General features: G+C 46.2%; 1 protein-coding gene across 2 annotated transcripts; it reads left to right on the top strand.

Annotated features, from left to right (window-relative positions):
* The first annotated feature begins 408 nt into the window (after positions 1 to 408).
* On the top strand, positions 409 to 11,806 carry LOC106749629 (histone-lysine N-methyltransferase Suv4-20). Of its 2 annotated transcripts, none has more exons than XM_014629286.1 (9): positions 409 to 944; positions 2,333 to 2,566; positions 2,997 to 3,162; positions 3,329 to 3,499; positions 3,627 to 3,755; positions 3,869 to 4,058; positions 4,142 to 4,553; positions 6,440 to 8,194; positions 10,738 to 11,806. In XM_014629286.1, exons 2-9 carry the CDS (start codon positions 2,352 to 2,354, stop codon positions 11,123 to 11,125), a joined length of 3,426 nt encoding a protein of 1,141 aa, XP_014484772.1. In that variant the 5' UTR covers positions 409 to 944; positions 2,333 to 2,351; the 3' UTR covers positions 11,126 to 11,806. The 2 variants fall into 2 exon arrangements, with proteins under 2 accessions (XP_014484772.1, XP_014484771.1); XM_014629285.1 differs by lacking the exon at positions 409 to 944 and adding an exon at positions 1,146 to 2,057.
* The last annotated feature ends 7,155 nt before the right edge of the window (positions 11,807 to 18,961 follow it).

The following is an 18,961-nucleotide window of genomic DNA, read 5'->3' as shown; positions in this document are numbered from 1 at the left end:
ATGCAAGGCTGCGTCCCGAAATCTTACTCAACGGGCGGAGTAGCATTTAATTGACAAATTATGATAAAGGAATTCTTGCCCTTTTTGTCCCGATCAGTTAAATGTTGCTATATCCATTGAGTAGGGTTTCAGAACGCAGTCTTGTTTATATCTTCGGGTCGTCATGGAAACACAGTGTCGCGCCGAAATCACCAAGGGAACTCGGCCGAGCTTTGAATCCGCAAAGCGCGATGGGATCGATTCGCGCCGATCATCGCGCGCGATCGCACGCTCAAACCTTTCGCCGGCGAATGACGAGAATCGGCGTGGCGCTCAGCGCCATGAAATTCCCTAGGGCGCGATGATCGCGCGCACAGCGGCTGTGCTCGCCTCCGCTGGCACGACACACATGCCCGACGGACACGACGACGTGCGCGACATTGTGCGACATCCCAAAACACATGAATTCGCCCCGCGGCCGCGACTGATATCCGTCGTCGTCGCTTCGCCGTCGTGGTCGTTTCTCTCTTTCTATCTCTCTTCACCTTTTTTGTTTTTAATCCTCCTTGAATTCGCTCGCTCGCTCGGACGCACGCACGAGGAAGCGCGAAAGCGAGTCCGAGAAGCGCGTCTCAACGGAGGAGGACCGGGGACGCGGACCGACGGCTCTGTCGTCGCCGTTCGTTGTCGCCCGATCGCAGATAGTGCAGGCGAAGTTGCGCGAGCCGAGATCAACAACAATAACAGCCTAGGTCAGAGGGAAAGTGCGCACTGCGTTGCGCAGCGCAGCGTGTCGCCGTGCGTTCCTGCCCCTTTGTACCTAACTCGGTATGAAACTGCCATGATAACTGCTGCTGCTGCGCGTCCCCGTCGCGATACAATAGGCTCGTCGCTAGTGTCCTAGCTGATAGGCGACCCGACCGTTCAACATGAGAGTGGTTCATTCTCCGGAGAGCATCGTAGCGGTAAGTGGTGTCGTCGTACGGCGACGCGTCAGCGTCGCGGCGTCTGCCCTCGTCGACGACGAGCATGACCATACACGCACATATATACATGTATACATCCACACACGTATTATGCATGCACACACTCTCTCTCTCTCTCTCACACACACGCTTGTCGTGTGTGCCCCCTCGCGCGATTTAGCACCGATCGCGAAGCCTGTCTTGGCTGCCTCTTCTTCGTCCTCCGCCATTAAGTCCGCTCGCGTTACGGTGGCTCGCCGACGATGACGGCGCTCGTCGTGGCCCCACCGAGGATCTTCGGCGACGCCGTAGCCGACTCCCAGCGACAGTGAACCGTTATGTCGACGGGTCTGCTCGGCGCGTCGCCCATAGGTCGCCGCCGCGGCGATCCGGTCGATACGACGACACCCGACGACGCTCGTCCCGTCCGTGGCGCTGACTTCCAAGCAACGGGGCTGTCGACAAGCCTCGAGGCGACGGAGCGCTCGTCCGAGCTCAGTCGAGCCCCGAGGAAGCGCAGCAGCCGATGAACTTCGGTGACGAGTGGGACGAGGCTGACTGGCTGCGCGACCGTCTCCCCTTTTTTTTCTCTCTCTCTCTCTCTCTCTCTCTCCTCACAAGGACGATCCTTGCGAGGGGGTCTCATCGTCGACGAGCGGCTCGCCTCGTCCGTTGGTGTCGTATCCGGCTGTTCGCCGCGTCGGGGGACGCAGTGTACGGAACGATAAACGTTCGAGTGGGAATGTGAACACGGCCCCGGAGAGGGAGGAGGAGTGTGGACGAGCTGGGGCTCTCGCGAGGGGATGACACGTGTGTGCACGGAACTTGCTCCGCGAGAGCTCCCCCAGGGAAAGCAGACTCGCCTCGGTGCTTGACGTTTCGACGAACAGCTGAGAGTTACATCGGGTGCTGCGACCGTGGACCGATGTTGTAGATATAAAGGTCGCGATGCGCGATACTGGCAGCGGTATCTCGTCGGGAAAACGTCGTCGCCGTGCTCTTTCCGCTGGACAGGCTTGTCCATTGAGAATCGGACAGTGCTTCGCGGCCGTGCTATGTGGCGGCTCTAGCGTTGCATGAGACAAGGGTCTCTCTCTGATGGGCTTGCTCCAGGTTCGAGGACGTTGTTTTTTAATATTGATGTTATTTACCCCGCTGTGTGTCGCGATTCCACATTGACAGTGGAAAAGTCGGACGATTATTATGTCGTGTCCGCGGAACATATCGAATTCCACGGGTGTGAGAGGAGGGGAAGAGAACAAGTGTGATATATCACCTTTGACGGGAATACATTAACCCGAATTTGTTTTGGGGGAATCTATTGTGTATCGAGGCGGATCCTTTCTCACACGGGAACGCTACATCTTTCTTTACTCTTGCGTTTTCAGTGAAAGTCAGCGTCGCAGAATGGTGGTGGATTGCTATTCGATTCAGGCCTCAGCAACCATAGGAAGAAAGCAGGAGCGAAGGTTAGGTTGCACAGTGGGTGCAAAGATGCAAACGAATACCGGCGGTGGGGGAGGTGGAATGACACCTAAAGAGCTTTGCGATAACGACGACCTGGCCACATCTCTCGTGTTAGATCCCTACTTAGGATTCGTTACACATAAAATGAACATCAGGTACTGTGGAATTGCTTATTTGTCGATTCCCTTTTTCGCATCTAAACTGACCGCACCGGTTCGACAAATTTACGCACACCGAAGCGGGAAAATCTCTCTGCACGTACTCTTCGCACGCTTCGATGTGAATTACTCGAACCGGTGTAGCTGGTTTAGCTAGAAAGAACAGACTGTACATATACCGTGCATATGCAAAACTGTTCCTTATAGCTGGACAGGCTATACTAGCTTGCACTAGCTCGCATTGGTTCTATCTCCCTTTTTCTTACGCGAAGCTGTGTGTCTGTTTCTTTGTAAGTTCCGAGAGTGTGTGTTAGTTTAGCGACAAAGAAGAGACCTTATCTATGTGTCTTTACACTCATAACTATATCATGCGGCATCTATGTACACCCGGGAGACTGACCTATTGAACCGCTGCTTTGTCCAATAGATACAGACCGTTGAAGGCGAACAAGGAGGAGCTCCGGAAAATCATCTGTGAATTCATTCAGAGTCAAAATTACGAGAAGGCTTACAAGAAATTGATGGGTGGAGATTGGGGTGCGCGACTCCCCCATACGAAATCTAAGCAGCAGCAAATCAATCTGGAAAATCACGTAAGCGCACAAAGCGGAATTAGATTGATTACTCAATGTGAATGTGCGGGTTCACTTATCGCTCTTCGCTTCATGTTTAAGTTAATCTTCAAACTGGGTTAGACGAAAGTCTCATTTTTATGTGAACGATGAAGCGCGTCATGATAAAACAGTTGCTTACTTGCAGGTTAAGAGATACCTGCGAGTTTTCGACAAGGAATCTGGATTCGCAATAGAGCCGTGCTACAGATACAGTTTGGAGGGTCAAAAGGGCGCTAAGATATGCGCTACTCGAAAGTGGCTGAAGAACGAGAAGATTTCTTGCCTCGTCGGCTGCATAGCGGAGCTAAGCGAGAAGGTTTGAGAATGGCCGCCATTTGATAGATACAGATCGAGATATCCGTTCGGTTTTCATCGAATTTCCTTTTTCTCCCCGTGTTCCGTGTCTGTATTTTTATTTGACATCGAACGTACGTATTTTTTAGGAGGAAGCTGCATTGCTGCATCCCGGGAAGAACGACTTCTCCGTGATGTTCAGCTGCCGGAAGAATTGCGCCCAGTTGTGGCTGGGACCTGCCGCCTACATCAATCACGATTGCAGAGCGAACTGCAAGGTCAGCAATATCTGCATGATTGCGCGAGATTGGAGGACGCAATTTGAGACGCATCGCCGCGTTATCTCACACGCTGATATGCGGGGATATTGATTTCACGGGGTTGCTTGCAGTTCGTGCCGACAGGAAGGGACACCGCCTGCGTCAAGGTGCTGCGCGACATCGAGGTGGGCGAGGAGATCACGTGTTTCTACGGGGAGGATTTCTTCGGCGATAACAACTGTTATTGCGAATGCGAGACGTGCGAGAGGCGGGGAACCGGCGCGTTCGCGAGTCAAAAACCGGGCGAGGAACTGTCGTCAGGTATTCTTGCAACCGGAAGCGGACGGGCGAGAGAGGGTCTTACGTCGTCGTGAGCTTCGTCGCTGACTCGGATTTGCTTCTAGGTTACCGCTTGAGGGAAACGGACAACAGAATCAACCGGACGAAGCACCGACAGCAACCGTTGAACAGGAACAAGCAGCAGGCCGATACCGCACTCACCGAGCGAAACGCGGTCTTGGTCGGTAACGTGGCTGTCGCACCGCAGTCCCTCAGTATGAAGGAACTGCGACGTAAAGGACTCACCAAGTACGACGCCGAGCTGCTGATCGCGCAGGGCTGCCGCTTCTCGGACATCAATCAGCAGCAGCCGGCGATCAACAACGGCGAGAACGTGCTGCAGAGTCGACCTCATCCCTCCGCATTGACCACCACCTCCGTCACGAGGAGCCTCCGGAACAAACAGATGGGCAAGTTCGACGGCAACACCGGTGACGGAGGCGTCATGAAAAATACTCAGCCGCTCAGAGCGCCTAGGTAACGTAACCGGGAACTGCAGTAATGCCTTCCGCTTCCGGTTAGAGTATTTCGCGCGTTGTACTTACTTTGGTCTGTTCTTTATAGCTGAACTGGCCGCACTAGTCCGAGAAATTTACACGCACATTGAAACGTACGAAGCGTATGTACAACATTTTTACGCTTCAGTGTGTCATTTTTTTGAAATAGTAGTAGTGCGGCCAGTCATGACTCGGTTGGTTTTGAGAGGAATCTGCAATTTAGTCGCATTAAGGTCGTTTTACATTAGTTGCAAGTCGGTCGCATGCATACGTAACACTTGTCGCGACAACCAATCAGAAGTGTCAGTGGTACCATTGACGCTTCTGATTGGTTGTTGCGACAAGCGTTGCCTCTGCTCGCGATCGACTTGTGATTAATGTAGAACGACCTTAAGGCCCTTAACGGTACATGTAAAAAACGTAAGAAGCAGTAAGCCAACTGACCAATTACGGTCGATTATTCTCCGATCTTAAGGATAGAATAATCGATTGTGATTGGTCAATCTTCTTATTGCTTACGTTTTTTTGCGCCGTAAATTGTACACGGTGAATGCACTATTACTGTTGCATTTACTGTTGCGTTTAATGACTAAATTGCTGATTCTTCTCAGAATTAATGGTCATAATATAAAAATATATAGATACGATGCGTCCTAATCGGAAATGGAAGGCGTTATGGAAATTGTACGTAAACAGTTTTAGTAATCTTGATTTGAAATTTATTTTATGCAAAGTACTTAGACTTGAATTTAGAATCAGGTCTGAGTTTTTAAGCCTGTATTTTAACTTTTTAACACACGGTTTTGATTATTTTCATTAAATTCTAAACTTCTAATTTCATATTAAGATAGTTTCAATATTCACAAAAATCTCAATATTTTGTTATCATAACTTTAAAGTAATTATTTTTTATACCCGAGTTAACACGGGCGTGTGTATCATGATGATACAAAATAAAGCGCTGGCCGAGTTAACTTTGGCCTGCGTGTTAAGAGCCTGCGTGTGAGAAATCTATTTACTTATGGAAAGGAAATAGAAAGCAAGAAACAAGAAACAAAGGGCGCATTATGGATCAGGCTTAATAGTCACTCACTTGAAACTTGTCTCATGTGAGAGATACTCAGACCTGAATTTAGAATTAGATCTATTTTTAAAAATTTCTGTATTTTTTACTGATATTTTTTATTAATATTAAAATTTTTTTATTAATAGTTGAAACCTGGCTCAGATGTTTTGAATTCAGAGGTAGATGTGGGCTTTTCAGTTGAACAAATTAACGAGTGTTAATACAGACCTCAAACCTGAATTCAGAGTTGCATCTGTGAGTCTCTCAGTTGAATTACGATATACGCGACCTTGCATTTTTGTGATTACGAGTCAAGTGAAAAATCGCATCTAACTCTAATATCCGTATTAATAGTTGTTACTTTTATGTTTGAAACTTGTTTCAGATAAGATACTCAGATAAGATACAGATTTGAATTCAGAGTTAAATGTGAGTTTTTCAGTTGAATAGCGTGTACAGACGTAATGTCAAATGTATCATATGATTCAAGTAAAAAGTTGAGATCTAACTTTCAGTTAAAATCTGAGCATGGAACGAATCTCAAGGATGTCAATTATTAATGCGGATCTTAGTTGAAATTCCCTTGTCCTATTTAAGATAGGTTTCAAGGAACGACTAAAGTTAGTTGGATCATCTAATATACATGATGTTATATTTATAATCGTGATTCAACTGAAAATCTCATACCCGACTCTGAATTCAAATTCGGGTATCTCATGTGAGGCAAGTTTCACGTTCAACGACCTCTAATACTCGCCTTAGCCTTATTTGAACATACTTACGAATAATCAATTCCGTAGACTGCACAAGCGGACGGAATCGAAGAAAGGCAAGCTCGCCGTGAAATCCCGGTCTCCGTGTCTCAGCAGCTCGGCGATCAAGGACACCGAAGTGGCGGACATCGGCCACCGCAAGGAGGACTCGGACAGAGTGCCGGTGCACGAAGAGAGTCTGTATTCGCGGCTGCAGAAGCAGATGCACTCGAGCGCGGAGATGGAGCGTGGTTTCTGCGCGGAAGAAACGAGCGCGGAATCCTCGCACGAGGGTCCCGCCTTCCCACGGGAGTCTCCGTTGCGACTGACGGAGATGGTGACGGGCAACGAGTCGAGCGGCGACTCGCCGGCGGCGGCGGAGGAGGAAGAGGAGGAGGAGGAGGAGCGGGGAATACCGGACCTCACCGCGGAAGTCGACACTCCTAAGACAGTAGATAACGTTAATTCTTCCACTTACAAAAAGGGACATTATAGTACAAACGCCTGTGATTCAATCCGACTTAGTTCCACGTCTCAAGTCGACGTAACGCGCTTACCGGAGCCGGCGGCGGAGGGCACCTGCCGCGCCTCGTCGCCCAACGCGCGTCTCAACGGCAGCGAGAACGGCTCGGCGGAACCTGCGAGCAAACGCTCCAAGTCCCAGAGCAGGCAATTCGCGGAGAGCCGCAAGGCGTCGGAGGAATCGTCTCGCGAGTTCGAGCGTGACGCTTCGTCGCCGTCGGCCGCCGGCGAGAAGGCTTCGCGGCCGGTTGACCTTCGCGAGAGCGACGCGCAGGTCGTGGTCGCTCCGCGCGGCGCGGAGGATTGCGACGCGATCGCGTCGCAGAAGCGCCCGAGTGTGGATCGAAAGGCGGCGAGTGAGAGCTGCGAGAGCGCGGTCATCGCGGTGAGCGACGCGGTGACTCGCTCGGACAGTGTCGGGTTCAGTGGACTGCACCCGGAGGGAGCGGAGGACGCGGCGGCTGCGAGTACCGGGGACGTTTTCAAGTGCCGCGGTAGTTCGACGCTGCCGAGCCAAGAGGACTGCCCGGCTGCGAGAAGCGACGGCGCGTACGTCGCCGGCGCGGAGCGGAGCGACGTCAAGACCGACCTGACGATGGCGTTGTGCGCGGCCGACGGCAGGGTGACCTTCGAGGGGAGCGGCGCGGACTTCGGCGGCGTGCAGACCGCGAGCTACGGCGACCTGACGGGCCTGGACGCGTTCACCAGCTCGTCGAAGCGATCCTCGTCCAAACGGAAAGACCCCTCGGACGGCTCCTCGAGGTCCCGCAAGGCGCAGAAGAGGCTCTCGAGCGGCAAGTCCAAGTCCAAACACGGCGCGCCGCTGGAGGACCGACACTCGCCGGCGGCCGACGGCGGCAGCCTGGCGAAGAGCAAGTCGAGCAAGAGCAAGAACCGGTCGACCAGGAGCCAGAGGAGGGACCGGCAGAGGTCGGCGACCGCAGAGATCGGCGAGGCCGACGATGACTCGGGCATCCAGGGCGACATCTACGAGTTCAGCGAGAAGGAGAGCAACCTGGAGGACATCGGCATACTGTCCATCATAAGACGCAGCGGCAAGCACGAGTCCCGCCACCACCACCACCACCACCACGCCTCCTCGATCTCGTCGCATCTGCAGGAGATGCAGTGCAACGAGGACTACAGCAAGACCGAGCCGCCGGTGCTCGTGGCGGAGGAGCCCTGGCCGCCGGCTCCCAGCCGAAGCGAGCACCACGCCGCCGAGCCCAGCAACGGTGTTCAGTCGACAGCGAACTGCGACGTCGACGCGAGCTTGGAGAGGTAAATGCGATCGAATTTCAAAGAAAGAAGGAGGTATAAGTAAGGGATGTACAATCTTTGAGTAATTGGAAGAGGCCAATGAGAGTCGGCGCACAGTGGAGCGACACACTCAAATTTGTGGTGGTCGAGGCCCTAAACGTGAGTTTTTACGTATTCTAATGTATAATTGTGTGTTTTAAAAGATCCTGACTCGATACCGTTTGCGTTCAGCAGAGAATCAGGCTCAGTGAACGCTTAGTGATTATCGCCTGTCACTGGGATGTTCTTTTTCCTTCGGATCTTTGATAAAACCGGAAGAATATAGCAATAATTATTCGGCGCTCACCGAGCTATTTTCTCTGTCGAATGCAGTCGTTGAATTCAGATCTGCGATGTTCACTTAAGAAACTTTAGACATTTTTTCCTGGTGTTCCTGTTTCAAATAAGTTACCCTGTAGATATGTATGAAAACAGAAAAGACACTTCTTGAAACTCGATTCGGCATACTTGTAAAAAGATTCGGACTTTCTTACCGAGGGTTCTTTCTTTTAACCTGGACAATTAACAAATAGCCGTAAAATTAATGCAACAGAAATTATGAGAAAAGTTAAAAACGTAAGTTGCATGTTACACTAATTTATGGCTATTTATTAATTGTTCAAATTAAAGGAAAGCGTCCGGACATTTTTATGAATGTGTTGAATTGATTACGAGTGTTATTTTGTGTGTACATTCTTTTATTTCCACACATACTGTCACATAAATTGGCATGATTTTCCTCGCTTCTGTCGTCAGCAAAGAAGAATAGCCACAGCGAGTATCCAGAAGCATTAATGTAAAAACCAGTATGTTTAAAACTTAATACTTCATTCAATTGAACAAGAGAGAGAGAGAGAGAGAGAGAGAGAGAGAGAGAGAGAGAGAGAGAGCTTACAACATCCTTAAATTTATCTTTCTTTAAGATGGTTAGAAAGGTTAAATCAAGAATGAAAATGTGGAAATTTATAATCTTTTTAATGTTTCCTAAAATTTTGGAAAATACAGCATAGTTGGTTTAAAACTTGCATACCTACATCCATTGTTTATACTAGAAGTAGATCAGACGAATTGTATGTAATTTTTCGACTTTCGGCGTTCTCTATTGCTCATAAACGTGCAGATATGCACAGTTGAATTGGATTTATTAAAGTACTGTGCAAAGTAATTATGAGCATATAAACTCGGCAGAATTTAGCAGGACTCATAACTTCTGCCTCGTTAAATTAATTGCGAATTTCCTGAAAAATTGCTCAAATTTAAGATGCATTTAGGAAAAAAAACCAAAGCCACTCATATATTTACAATTATCTTATCATTTACATCCATGAATGAAATATCTTCACTGCAATGGTTAGCGCGGCCAAAATTTTTCGAGTCCACCAAATAGGTTCGTAATTGTAGCTATAACATGAGCAGGAATATTTTATATGACATTATTCACGTTTTCGTAAGTTTTCTATGAGGAAACGGAAGTAGTTAAGACATAATTGAGTTTATCATTATATAAACCAAGCATTAAACTATTTTTAAATGACTCAACATTTTTTATAATTCTGAAGAATTGGCGAAATAAGGTTTTGGCAAGCGCTCCTGTTGGCCTCTTCCAATTTATAATTTGCTCAAGCGATTGAATTAATTTAACAAAAAAACACGTCTTGATATCCAAGGCTTCCGCGGCATGGCAAACTCAGTGGCTTTCGGATCGCAGCTACGTTTTTGCGGGTTTGCTTCCAACGTTTCGTGAACATTCCGCTTTATCGAAGAGAAGAACACCATTTGATGCCACTTCTGATGTGTGCACGAAAGTGTGCACGTTGAGACAAATTTCCGCAAGAAACGCGGCTCCAAGCCGGAAGCCAAGCATACCGTTTCTCTCCTTTAATACGCGTGTTATAATGATTTTCCGCTGAAGAGTCAGCTTGATCTCGACGATATGTTTTAACGACGGCGCACTGAGCTAGCACGATACGCAAGTATCGTGAGAAGTATCCGAAGCAAATAATTGCGATATTCTCCCTTTGATTCAAATATATAGGATAGCTGCAGACCTGGAAAACCGGAAAAAATCGCTTGGGAAAAACGTGGGAAAATCGGGAAAAGATATAAAAGAGTCTGGAATTTTGAACTCACAACTCCTTTAAACAATCTTATTCTAAAGAGTACATGTAATTTTTCTTTAATATTACATTTAACATTTATAATCCAATGCGTTCCAATGAGTTCTCAAGGGCTCTTATCGCTCTTTTTTTTTTACATTTTCGAAGAAGATGTGAAAATCGCTTCTTGTGGATTGTTTCCGACATGTGAGCATTTCGATTCACTTCATCAGGGACAGAAAAGAGCAAGCATGATCCTCGAAAACACGACGACGTGTTTTCTCGCTGCGTGTCGCACCGGCTCGGTTCGTTTACATGCATCATCGAAATCAAGAGGATTAGTTGACGGAAGATTGATTTCTTGATCGTCAAAAGCGCATTAGACGATCGTTATGGAACCAGCGTGACAGACGGACTCCTTTCTTTCAGATTGGCAGCCTACGACGACAACAGCAGCAGCGCGCCCAAATCCTCGACCCCGTCCGAGTGCCAATGGAGAACCAGCAGCTCCGATTGCCGGGTTTGTCCGGTCACGCCGGAGAGAACCGGCGGTCGGTTGAAGCTGACGTTGCGTATGAAGCGGTCGCCGGTGCTGGACGACATCGCCGAGTCCGGCACCAGCCTGAGCGAGGACAGCTACGAGCCGGAGTACGAGGTGTTGCGCGTCGAGGGCGTCGAAAGGAGTAAGCGCCGGAAAAAGCACAAGAGCAGAAGCCACGAGAGGGGCCACAAGAAGCGGGACTACCAGCCGCCCATGAAGAGGCTACGGCTGATCCTGGGCAACGAGACACACACCATCGACTTGCCGCACTCTTAACAGCTATAATTCCTCTCCCCCTCTCCTCCCTCCCCGCACCGCGTATCTCCCTATCCCCTCTCGCCTGACCGTCACGGCGCGCATGTAATATTAATTGATTCAAAAGCTACTTTTCTGAGTATAATTCAAGGAAGATCACACACAGGCATTAGCACGCGCGCGCGCGCACACACACACACGCACGCGGAAAAAACAATTTTGTTAGTATAATTGATTTCCCTGCCTGGAGGCAATTTCCGTTGTCAGTGGATCAGACGAAAGTTCAGTTGTAGGGAAGATTTTCGTAGAAGAATTGATTGTTCAAACAAATGTTCTCAGTTGCGGAGATATTCTTGTCGTCGAGTTTTCATTTCTTGTCATCGAATTTTCATCTAGTTCCCATGATGTTGCGAGAACCGAGTTCATATTTTCCGTGTACACGCGCGCGCGCGCGCGCACGCACACACACACACACACACACACACACACACACACACACACACACACACACACACACACACAAATACACGCGCGCGTGGAAAATTAGGCCTCCTCGTCTTGTTATGCGCGACAGCAAGTTCTCATATCGAAATACCTTTCGCGATCATTTCGGTTTAGGGATAGAACCAGCCGTGTTTCTCTTCTCTCTTCCTCTTTATATCTTCTCTTTTCAATTTTCTCTCTCTTTTTTCCTCTCTCTCTCTCTCTCTCTCTCTCTCTNCTCTCTCTCTCTCTCTCTCTCTCTCTCTCTCTCTCTCTCTCTCTCTCTCTCTCTCTCTCTCTCTTTTCCTTTCTTTCTCTCTCTCTTTTTGTCTCCCGTTATCTAAATCTAGCGATGTACGATATCTTATTCTTGTAACAACGAATCTCTGAGGGCCTATACCGAGATGTTAATCGGGAAAACGCGTAGGTGAAGTTCTTTTTTAGGTGGCGTTTACATGTTTCTCCCGTTAGAGTAAAATTTCGCGCGTATGAGTCGGGCATCGATGGGGGGGATGATAACTTCGCGAATACTTGTCCGGGCGTTTGGCGGTTCCATAGAGATTAATCGTTCGTGGGGCGTTCCAGCTAGTACAGAAACGAAACGAAAGAGAGATGAAATCATTTCGCACGCAAAAACCGATGGAGCCGAGCTCAGCAACTTTCCCTGGCGAAATCGGCAGTCTGCGACGAGGGACGCAGAGGCAAGCGATAATATTGGACCGTATGATCTCCAAAAAAAGAAAAAAGAAAGAAAAAAAAATACAAAAAGCCGCCTTTCCTCTTACTTTTTTCTCGCATTCTTTTCCTTCGACTAAGCCTGCTTTCTAGCGAGCTACCGTACGTGACAGGTCACATGTAATGATTTTGCGCGTGACATAGAATTGTACGCGAACTAACACACTTGTGTCGCCCGAGTTAGAGCATCTCATTCGAATTCGTTCCCCGAGAGAAGCGAGGAGAACAAGTCCGCTTGCGCTGCTTTCTGTCTGTATGGTACTCCGGTACGGAGAGAGAAGGACGAAGGAAGAGGATCCCTACACTTATACTATGTATAATAATTATCTGATTAAACTTCTTAGCTAAATATTAGTTAGCGCACCATATTAATCGCTACTCCCGGACGAGAAATCGAATATCACTGGAGAGAGAACCTTGTAAATAATGCTTATATATATATATATAATGATATACATACATACGTATATATATAAGAGGTTTATTATATACCGTATTCTGTATTTGGTCGGTGTATCACAATGTCTCGGTGCAAGTCGACATATCGACACAGGCCCGTTGCATATACCATTGTATACGGAATACATCGTTCACGATTGTAATAGCGAAGTATTATAATGAGAGAGAGAGAGAGAGAGAGAGAGAGAGAGAGAGAGAGAGAGAATGTTTCTCTCGGCTCTTTGATGTCGCGCGTGCCGTTAATCGAACGTCCAGGTTGCGGACGAGGCCCCGGACGAGCGTTTCGCTGCGCGTGCCCGAGACATCCATTGCACGTCGCTTTCTTTCGAGTTACAAGCCGACGAGCGTTCGCTGCGCGCGCGCCGATCGCGTCGGCGATCTCTTTTCGATATCGAGCTCGAAGTACAGCGCTCTGTATCAGATAAACTATCGGATGCTCCTGGCTCGTTATCGAGAAAAATTCGCGGATTGTGAAGTTCCGTCAAGTTTGAGAGGAAAAAGATAAGTGTCGTTTCTCAATTTCGTCGAAGCGTGCCGGAAATCTGTCAACTTGTAATACAAATTTAATCGAAATGCGTTTCGATGCATTAAGAAAGAAACAAGAATATCATCGGAGCCATTTTCTCATTTGTATTATTATCTTTTCCTATTTATATTATTAACTTTCTAACTTGACGCATCCGTCGCGTGCAGCACACGCACGTTTTTGATGGCAAATCGTCGAAATTCTGAAAACGAATGTGATATCGCACAAGTTTGAAAGGAGAGTAGGAGGAGGATTGGTCGAGAAAAATTCGCCTTTGTAACGCGACGGGCGCGCTATGTTAGTTAGCGCGTACCGCGCTTGCTTGCCGAGATTTAGTTGAAAATTTGCCGACCTCGACGAATGGGCCGTTACTCATGTCCAACGATTCCTTTTATACTGTGAATAACGAATGATTTCTCGCTGCATCCCTAACGATCAATTGTAAAGAAAAGAAAAAAAAAGAAAAAATTCAACACGGTCGCGCGGCCGCCGCAGTCACGAACAATATTTTTCACAGATCTGCGTGAGTCCGTGTATCGCAAGCGGATTGTTATATGCGAGCTAGGAAAAAGTAGCGGGACCGACCGATCGACCGACGGAGCTGTCGGGAAAAATTATGCGAGAATCGTCACACGTTTCGCGCTGCGACGAAACGTGCAATTGAAATATTAGGTTAATTACTGATACCGTAGGCTGTACAGTTTACCGACTTACGCCTTTTTATTTTCGTCTTTCCTTTAGAAAGTGTTCGAAGTGCAATATTTTAGGCACACACAAAAAAAAAGTGTGAAGAGAGAGAGAGAGAGATCAACTTGTTGACTATTTATTGTAAAGATAAGAATTAACACACAGCGTAGTCTTACGTCGAGGAAGTAGCATGAAAGAGCCAATTCGTGCGCGCGCGCGAGAATATTTTATTAAAATTGATGATTTTTCTCTCAGCCCGAGTTTGCAGTTTTACTGGATTTCCAAAACGAGCGACCTTCTCTCGTCGTTGACCGCGCGCGAGAGTCGTCTTCGGAGAGAAAAAGTGAGGAGAGAGAAGGAACGGAAGAGAGAAGAGGGGAAAATTGAGTGTTCATGTGTGTGTGCTCGCGAGGGAGACGCGACGAGCTTCGCTTCTCGTTTCGCGCGCGTGCGACTCGAATGTTTCGCGAATGTTTCTCCGTGGGAACAACGTTCAGTGGCGGTTGCACTGATAACACGTTAATTAACGGCACCGATCGGCGGGGAACTGACAGAAAATTGAAGTTAGTTTTGGCGCTAAACATATTTTGTAGTAATAACGACACGCATGTAAGTTATGTAATGTTATCATTACTCTGACACTATAGTAACACTTACTAACTAGAAAAAATGGTTTCCCTGACTATTTTTGTGGTTGAAGAGTAGGTTCGGCGCCTGAAACTAAACTGATAAAATTTTCTATCGGTATGCCACGCACTTGGTAGATATTGCGAGAAGCGAGACAACAGTATTAATCAACGGTACATGATTGATAATGGGATTAACCGTTATTAACGACCGGGAGATATCGGGGTAGCCGACTCTTACTGATTACTAATTAGTAAACGATTGGCCATCACGGTTTGCGCTCGAATTGATTGATCTGTCAATGGCGACAAGTCGACCGAGAGCACAACAGCAGCAGCAGCAGCGATGATATCGGGATACACACAGGTGTGTGTGTGTGTGTGTGTGTGCATCCTTAGGTTCTCGCTGAAAGAAAATTCGGAGATAAATTTATGCATGCGTGCATACTTACATACATACATACATACATACATACATACTTACATACGTACATGCATACATACATAGATATATCACGTAAAAGAAGGTGAATTTTCATCGTAATTAGTTAACGGTAGGATTAGATCCTATTTTTAATATTCCAAAAATCGTTGGTGAAAATGAAAGAGAGGCGCGTCATAGATATCGAATATACTACGCGGGGAGAGTATCGTTTATACATAAATATATAAGTGAAATTATTATTATTATTTAATATAGCGCAATTGTAATCCGACCCGACGTCACGGCGGCGTAGAGCTCGGCCGGGGCGCTGCTCCGCTGTGTAATCGCATTAACGTAATGATCCTGTGTCACGTGTTGCGTGATCGTAGCGGCCCATTTTGAAATATTCCCTACAAGGTGCGAGGGAAGACGCGTCACGCGCTCGATGTACTTTTTTTTCTTCGTCCTTTGGTTTTCCCAGCCTACGAGCCGAACGATTCACGTGCCGACGAGCGATCGTAACTATTCGAATTGGGCGCGATCGGCGAGAAGCGCTTTTCCGAGTGACGAAACAAAATATGTGAGAGAGATAGAGAAAGGAAGAGAGAGAGAGAGAGAGAGAGAGAGAGAGAAAACGATGAGAAAGAGAGGAGAAGGGAGAACGGTTCCTTCTCGTACGAGAAGGTAATTACTTGAACTCGCCGGGGAGACGTTCGTTAGTTCCCTCGCGATATCTTTACACCCTCTCCCCCTCTTTGTTATCGGCAGAATTTGTCTCACTGCCATTAGGACAATGTTACACTACGATTTCGTCGTTCGTGACCGTGAGAGAGAAAAAAAAACGAGAGAGAGAGAGAGAGAGAGAGAGAGAGAGAGATCCGGGAAAAAATTTTCCATATATAATTGGATACAATTACATATAATTATATATAAGGCGTCATATGTAGAAAGTATGTCCATATATAAAAGTACATAATTATATATGAAGCGGCGGTACAGTTATACATGATTATATATAAATATATATATAACGTTATATATGATTATATTATATATGATTATATATATATAATGTTATATATGATTAAGTTATATATGATTATATGTAAATATATATTGATATATAATTATATATAATCATATATGTAGTTGTGTATATTTTTATATATGGACATATTCCACACATAATTGTATACGAGAAATTTTTTCCCGGAGAGCGAGCGAGCTAGTCGTCGTCATCATCGTTATCGTCGTCGTTGTAATTGTACCGCGCGAAACGCTGTAAACGAACATTGTTATTGATGAATTTCGTGTACGACGTTACGGAGGAGGAAGAGGAAGATGAGGAGGATGAGGAGGATGGGCCGAGCGGTCCGTCCTCGGCGGAGCTGGCCCGGGTGAGAAGAAGAGAACGATGCCGAGTTGTCTCCCTTCTTCTCCGTGGTCTCGCGGCCGCGCGCGGCGTACATTGTAATTACACAACTACTTTCTTTGTTGAGCGGAAGAATATTATAGAAATGTACATTGTCATGATTATTTTCTACGAATTAAGGAATCATAATAAATGAGATCGCATAAACGTAATCCACGCCGTCAGCTCTTCTCTCGCTCCTGGTTTCTTCCGTTTTGCACATCACCGTTTCGACGTTGATGAGAAAATCAATTTGCTGGAATAGCAAATTGTTTTGTTATATAGTGACAGCAAAAAAATTTGTTTGCTATCTGCTGGATATATGGACAGCAAAATAATTTGGTTATGTCAACTAAATTTTATTGTTGTTGCAACGACATTTTGCTACAACAGTAAAATTACTTTTTCCATGTAACTTCTTGTTTCCGTGTAAATTCTTTTGTTGTCATATTAACAAACAATTTGCTGTTCTAGCAAAAGTTGTTTTCTCCGGGCGTAAGACGATCGTGTTCGACTTCGTGTCGATTCCGAGGTCGTTCATACGTTTGTCCATTCGTTCGTTCGTTCGTTCGTTTGTTTGTTCGTTCGTTCGTTCGTTCGTTCAAGAGAGAGAGAGAGAGAGAGAGAAAGAGAGAGAGCGCACGATGCTCTTACGCGAATTATTATCCAAGAAACAAAAGAGAGAAAAGACAGAGGGGAACACGCGAGAGAAAGAGAATGTGGTCGTTGTGAAAAGTGACTTGAGAGATCGATTTATATTATGGAGATTTTCCATTCGGTTATCCGATCTCCTGCGAGTCCGTGATTGATTTTAATATTCTCTCTTAATTTATTACATTTATGTATTTTTTTACAACTCTAAGAAGAGAGGATTTACATTCGTTTCTGATTGCGCTGTGCACGGGAAATTGTATGGATGGTAGAGAGAGAGAGAGTGAGAATATATTCCATGAATTAAATCTCTAAAATTACGAATTTGCGCGACAATCGTGAGATCGGTTTTGCTGCGCAAATGTGCATTTTCTCGCAAGCGTTCTTTCGATTTTTCGCGCGTCGCGAGGCGCGCTTTCGGCTCGCTCGTTCGTTATCGAACAAATTCGAGTTGCAGCTTCCTCTTCGACATACATACATACACACACACACATATCTGCACGCACACACACACACACACAAACATGCACGCACGCACGCATGCATACGTGCATACACACACGCACGCATACACACACACGTAAACACAGTCGGACACTGCAGAGATTATATAAATAAAACAGGCCCTCGCTAACCCCGACTTTATCTTTTCTTCGGCGCGGAATAGCGTTAAGAATAGAATAAGGTTTTACGGGAGTAAACGCGCCGCTGTTAATTATAGAGGAGACTCGTTTTCGCGCGTGCAAAAAATAGTTCGCGTTCGTCGCACGAGGATGTATTTTCGACGAGCTCGCGGAAAGTGTGAGCAACGTCTCGGGATACGGACGATCTGCGATCGCGCGATTTGCCCCGGAGACAGTCGCCACCGCTCTTCTCCGCCTCGCCGTCGCTTTCAGCTTAGCGAAAAAATGCATAATAACAACCGCATTTGTGTTTATGCGAGAACGCCGAGCGATTCGCTCCGAGGGTTCTTAGGCATTAAGAGACGCGCTAAAAAGGTAAACGCTTGATATGAGTGATCAAGCCTTCGTTAGGACTGATTAGTTTTATCTTCGAGTATCACATAATTCCTTTTCTCCGTCTCTCAAGTAATGTGTAATAAACAGTAATGTAGAATTGTTTTAGCGAATTTCGAGTTAACTGAGGATATGAACTAGTTTTTAGCGAACCTCGAGAAAGACGGCACTCTGTGTATGCTTCTGTTAAAATAAGATAGTTTATACATGTCCTTTTGTAGCGAAAATAAATTTAGAATTATTTTACGAAACATTATGTTTTCCCCTCGCGTCACGTATCGCCATTCTTGCGAGTTAGCTGTTACATATTTGTCTTGTTCCTCTCAATTATGCTTCGTTTGACGGAGAAGGGTTCATTTCTACCTTTAGGTACATCTCGAACGTCAACCCCTTTGCAGTAATTCTGCACACGGGAAATATGCTGATACATAGTAAAAGATTTTGTGTTATAAACGGTCCACTGAAATTTTTGCGTTACTTCAACAAGGTGAATATGTCAAAAAGTAAGTAAATGATATGACAATAAGATTTATATACAACATATCAACATATTCCTCATATTAAAATAACATTATAATACATTTCAGTAGCAATACACTCAGACCGTTTTTAACACTAATTTTTTTTACTACATATTAACTTTATTGTTTATTAACGCTAATTCATCACTTTCCGGTCCAATGGACCGCTGAACGTTTCTCCGTCTTCTAGTTATCGCATGGTATATTATTTTTTTTCTTAAAGTACACGAGGTACCTGCCACAACGAACAAACATTATTTTTTCTTAAATCGCATTTGAGCAAAACCATTTGAAAGTTTTTCCAAAAATACTTTTTCT

Source organism: Dinoponera quadriceps, unplaced genomic scaffold (assembly GCF_001313825.1).
Source record: "Dinoponera quadriceps isolate SergipeBrazil2010 unplaced genomic scaffold, ASM131382v1 scaffold3595, whole genome shotgun sequence".
Lineage (NCBI taxonomy): Eukaryota > Metazoa > Arthropoda > Insecta > Hymenoptera > Formicidae > Dinoponera > Dinoponera quadriceps.
The sequence above is the reverse complement of the archived record's forward strand: the minus strand, read 5'-3'. Positions and strand labels throughout refer to the sequence as shown.

What these genes read in the sequence shown, in the direction of transcription:
- LOC106749629 (XM_014629286.1), top strand. Translation starts at nt 2,352, where the DNA reads ATGGTGGTGGATTGCTATTCGATTCAGGCCTCAGCAACCATAGGAAGA. An exon ending in ATTGCAGAGCGAACTGCAAG is followed by an intron (nt 3,756 to 3,868) that starts GTCAGCAATATC and finishes GGTTGCTTGCAG; the next exon opens with TTCGTGCCGACAGGAAGGGA. An exon ending in GGGCGAGGAACTGTCGTCAG is followed by an intron (nt 4,059 to 4,141) that starts GTATTCTTGCAA and finishes ATTTGCTTCTAG; the next exon opens with GTTACCGCTTGAGGGAAACG.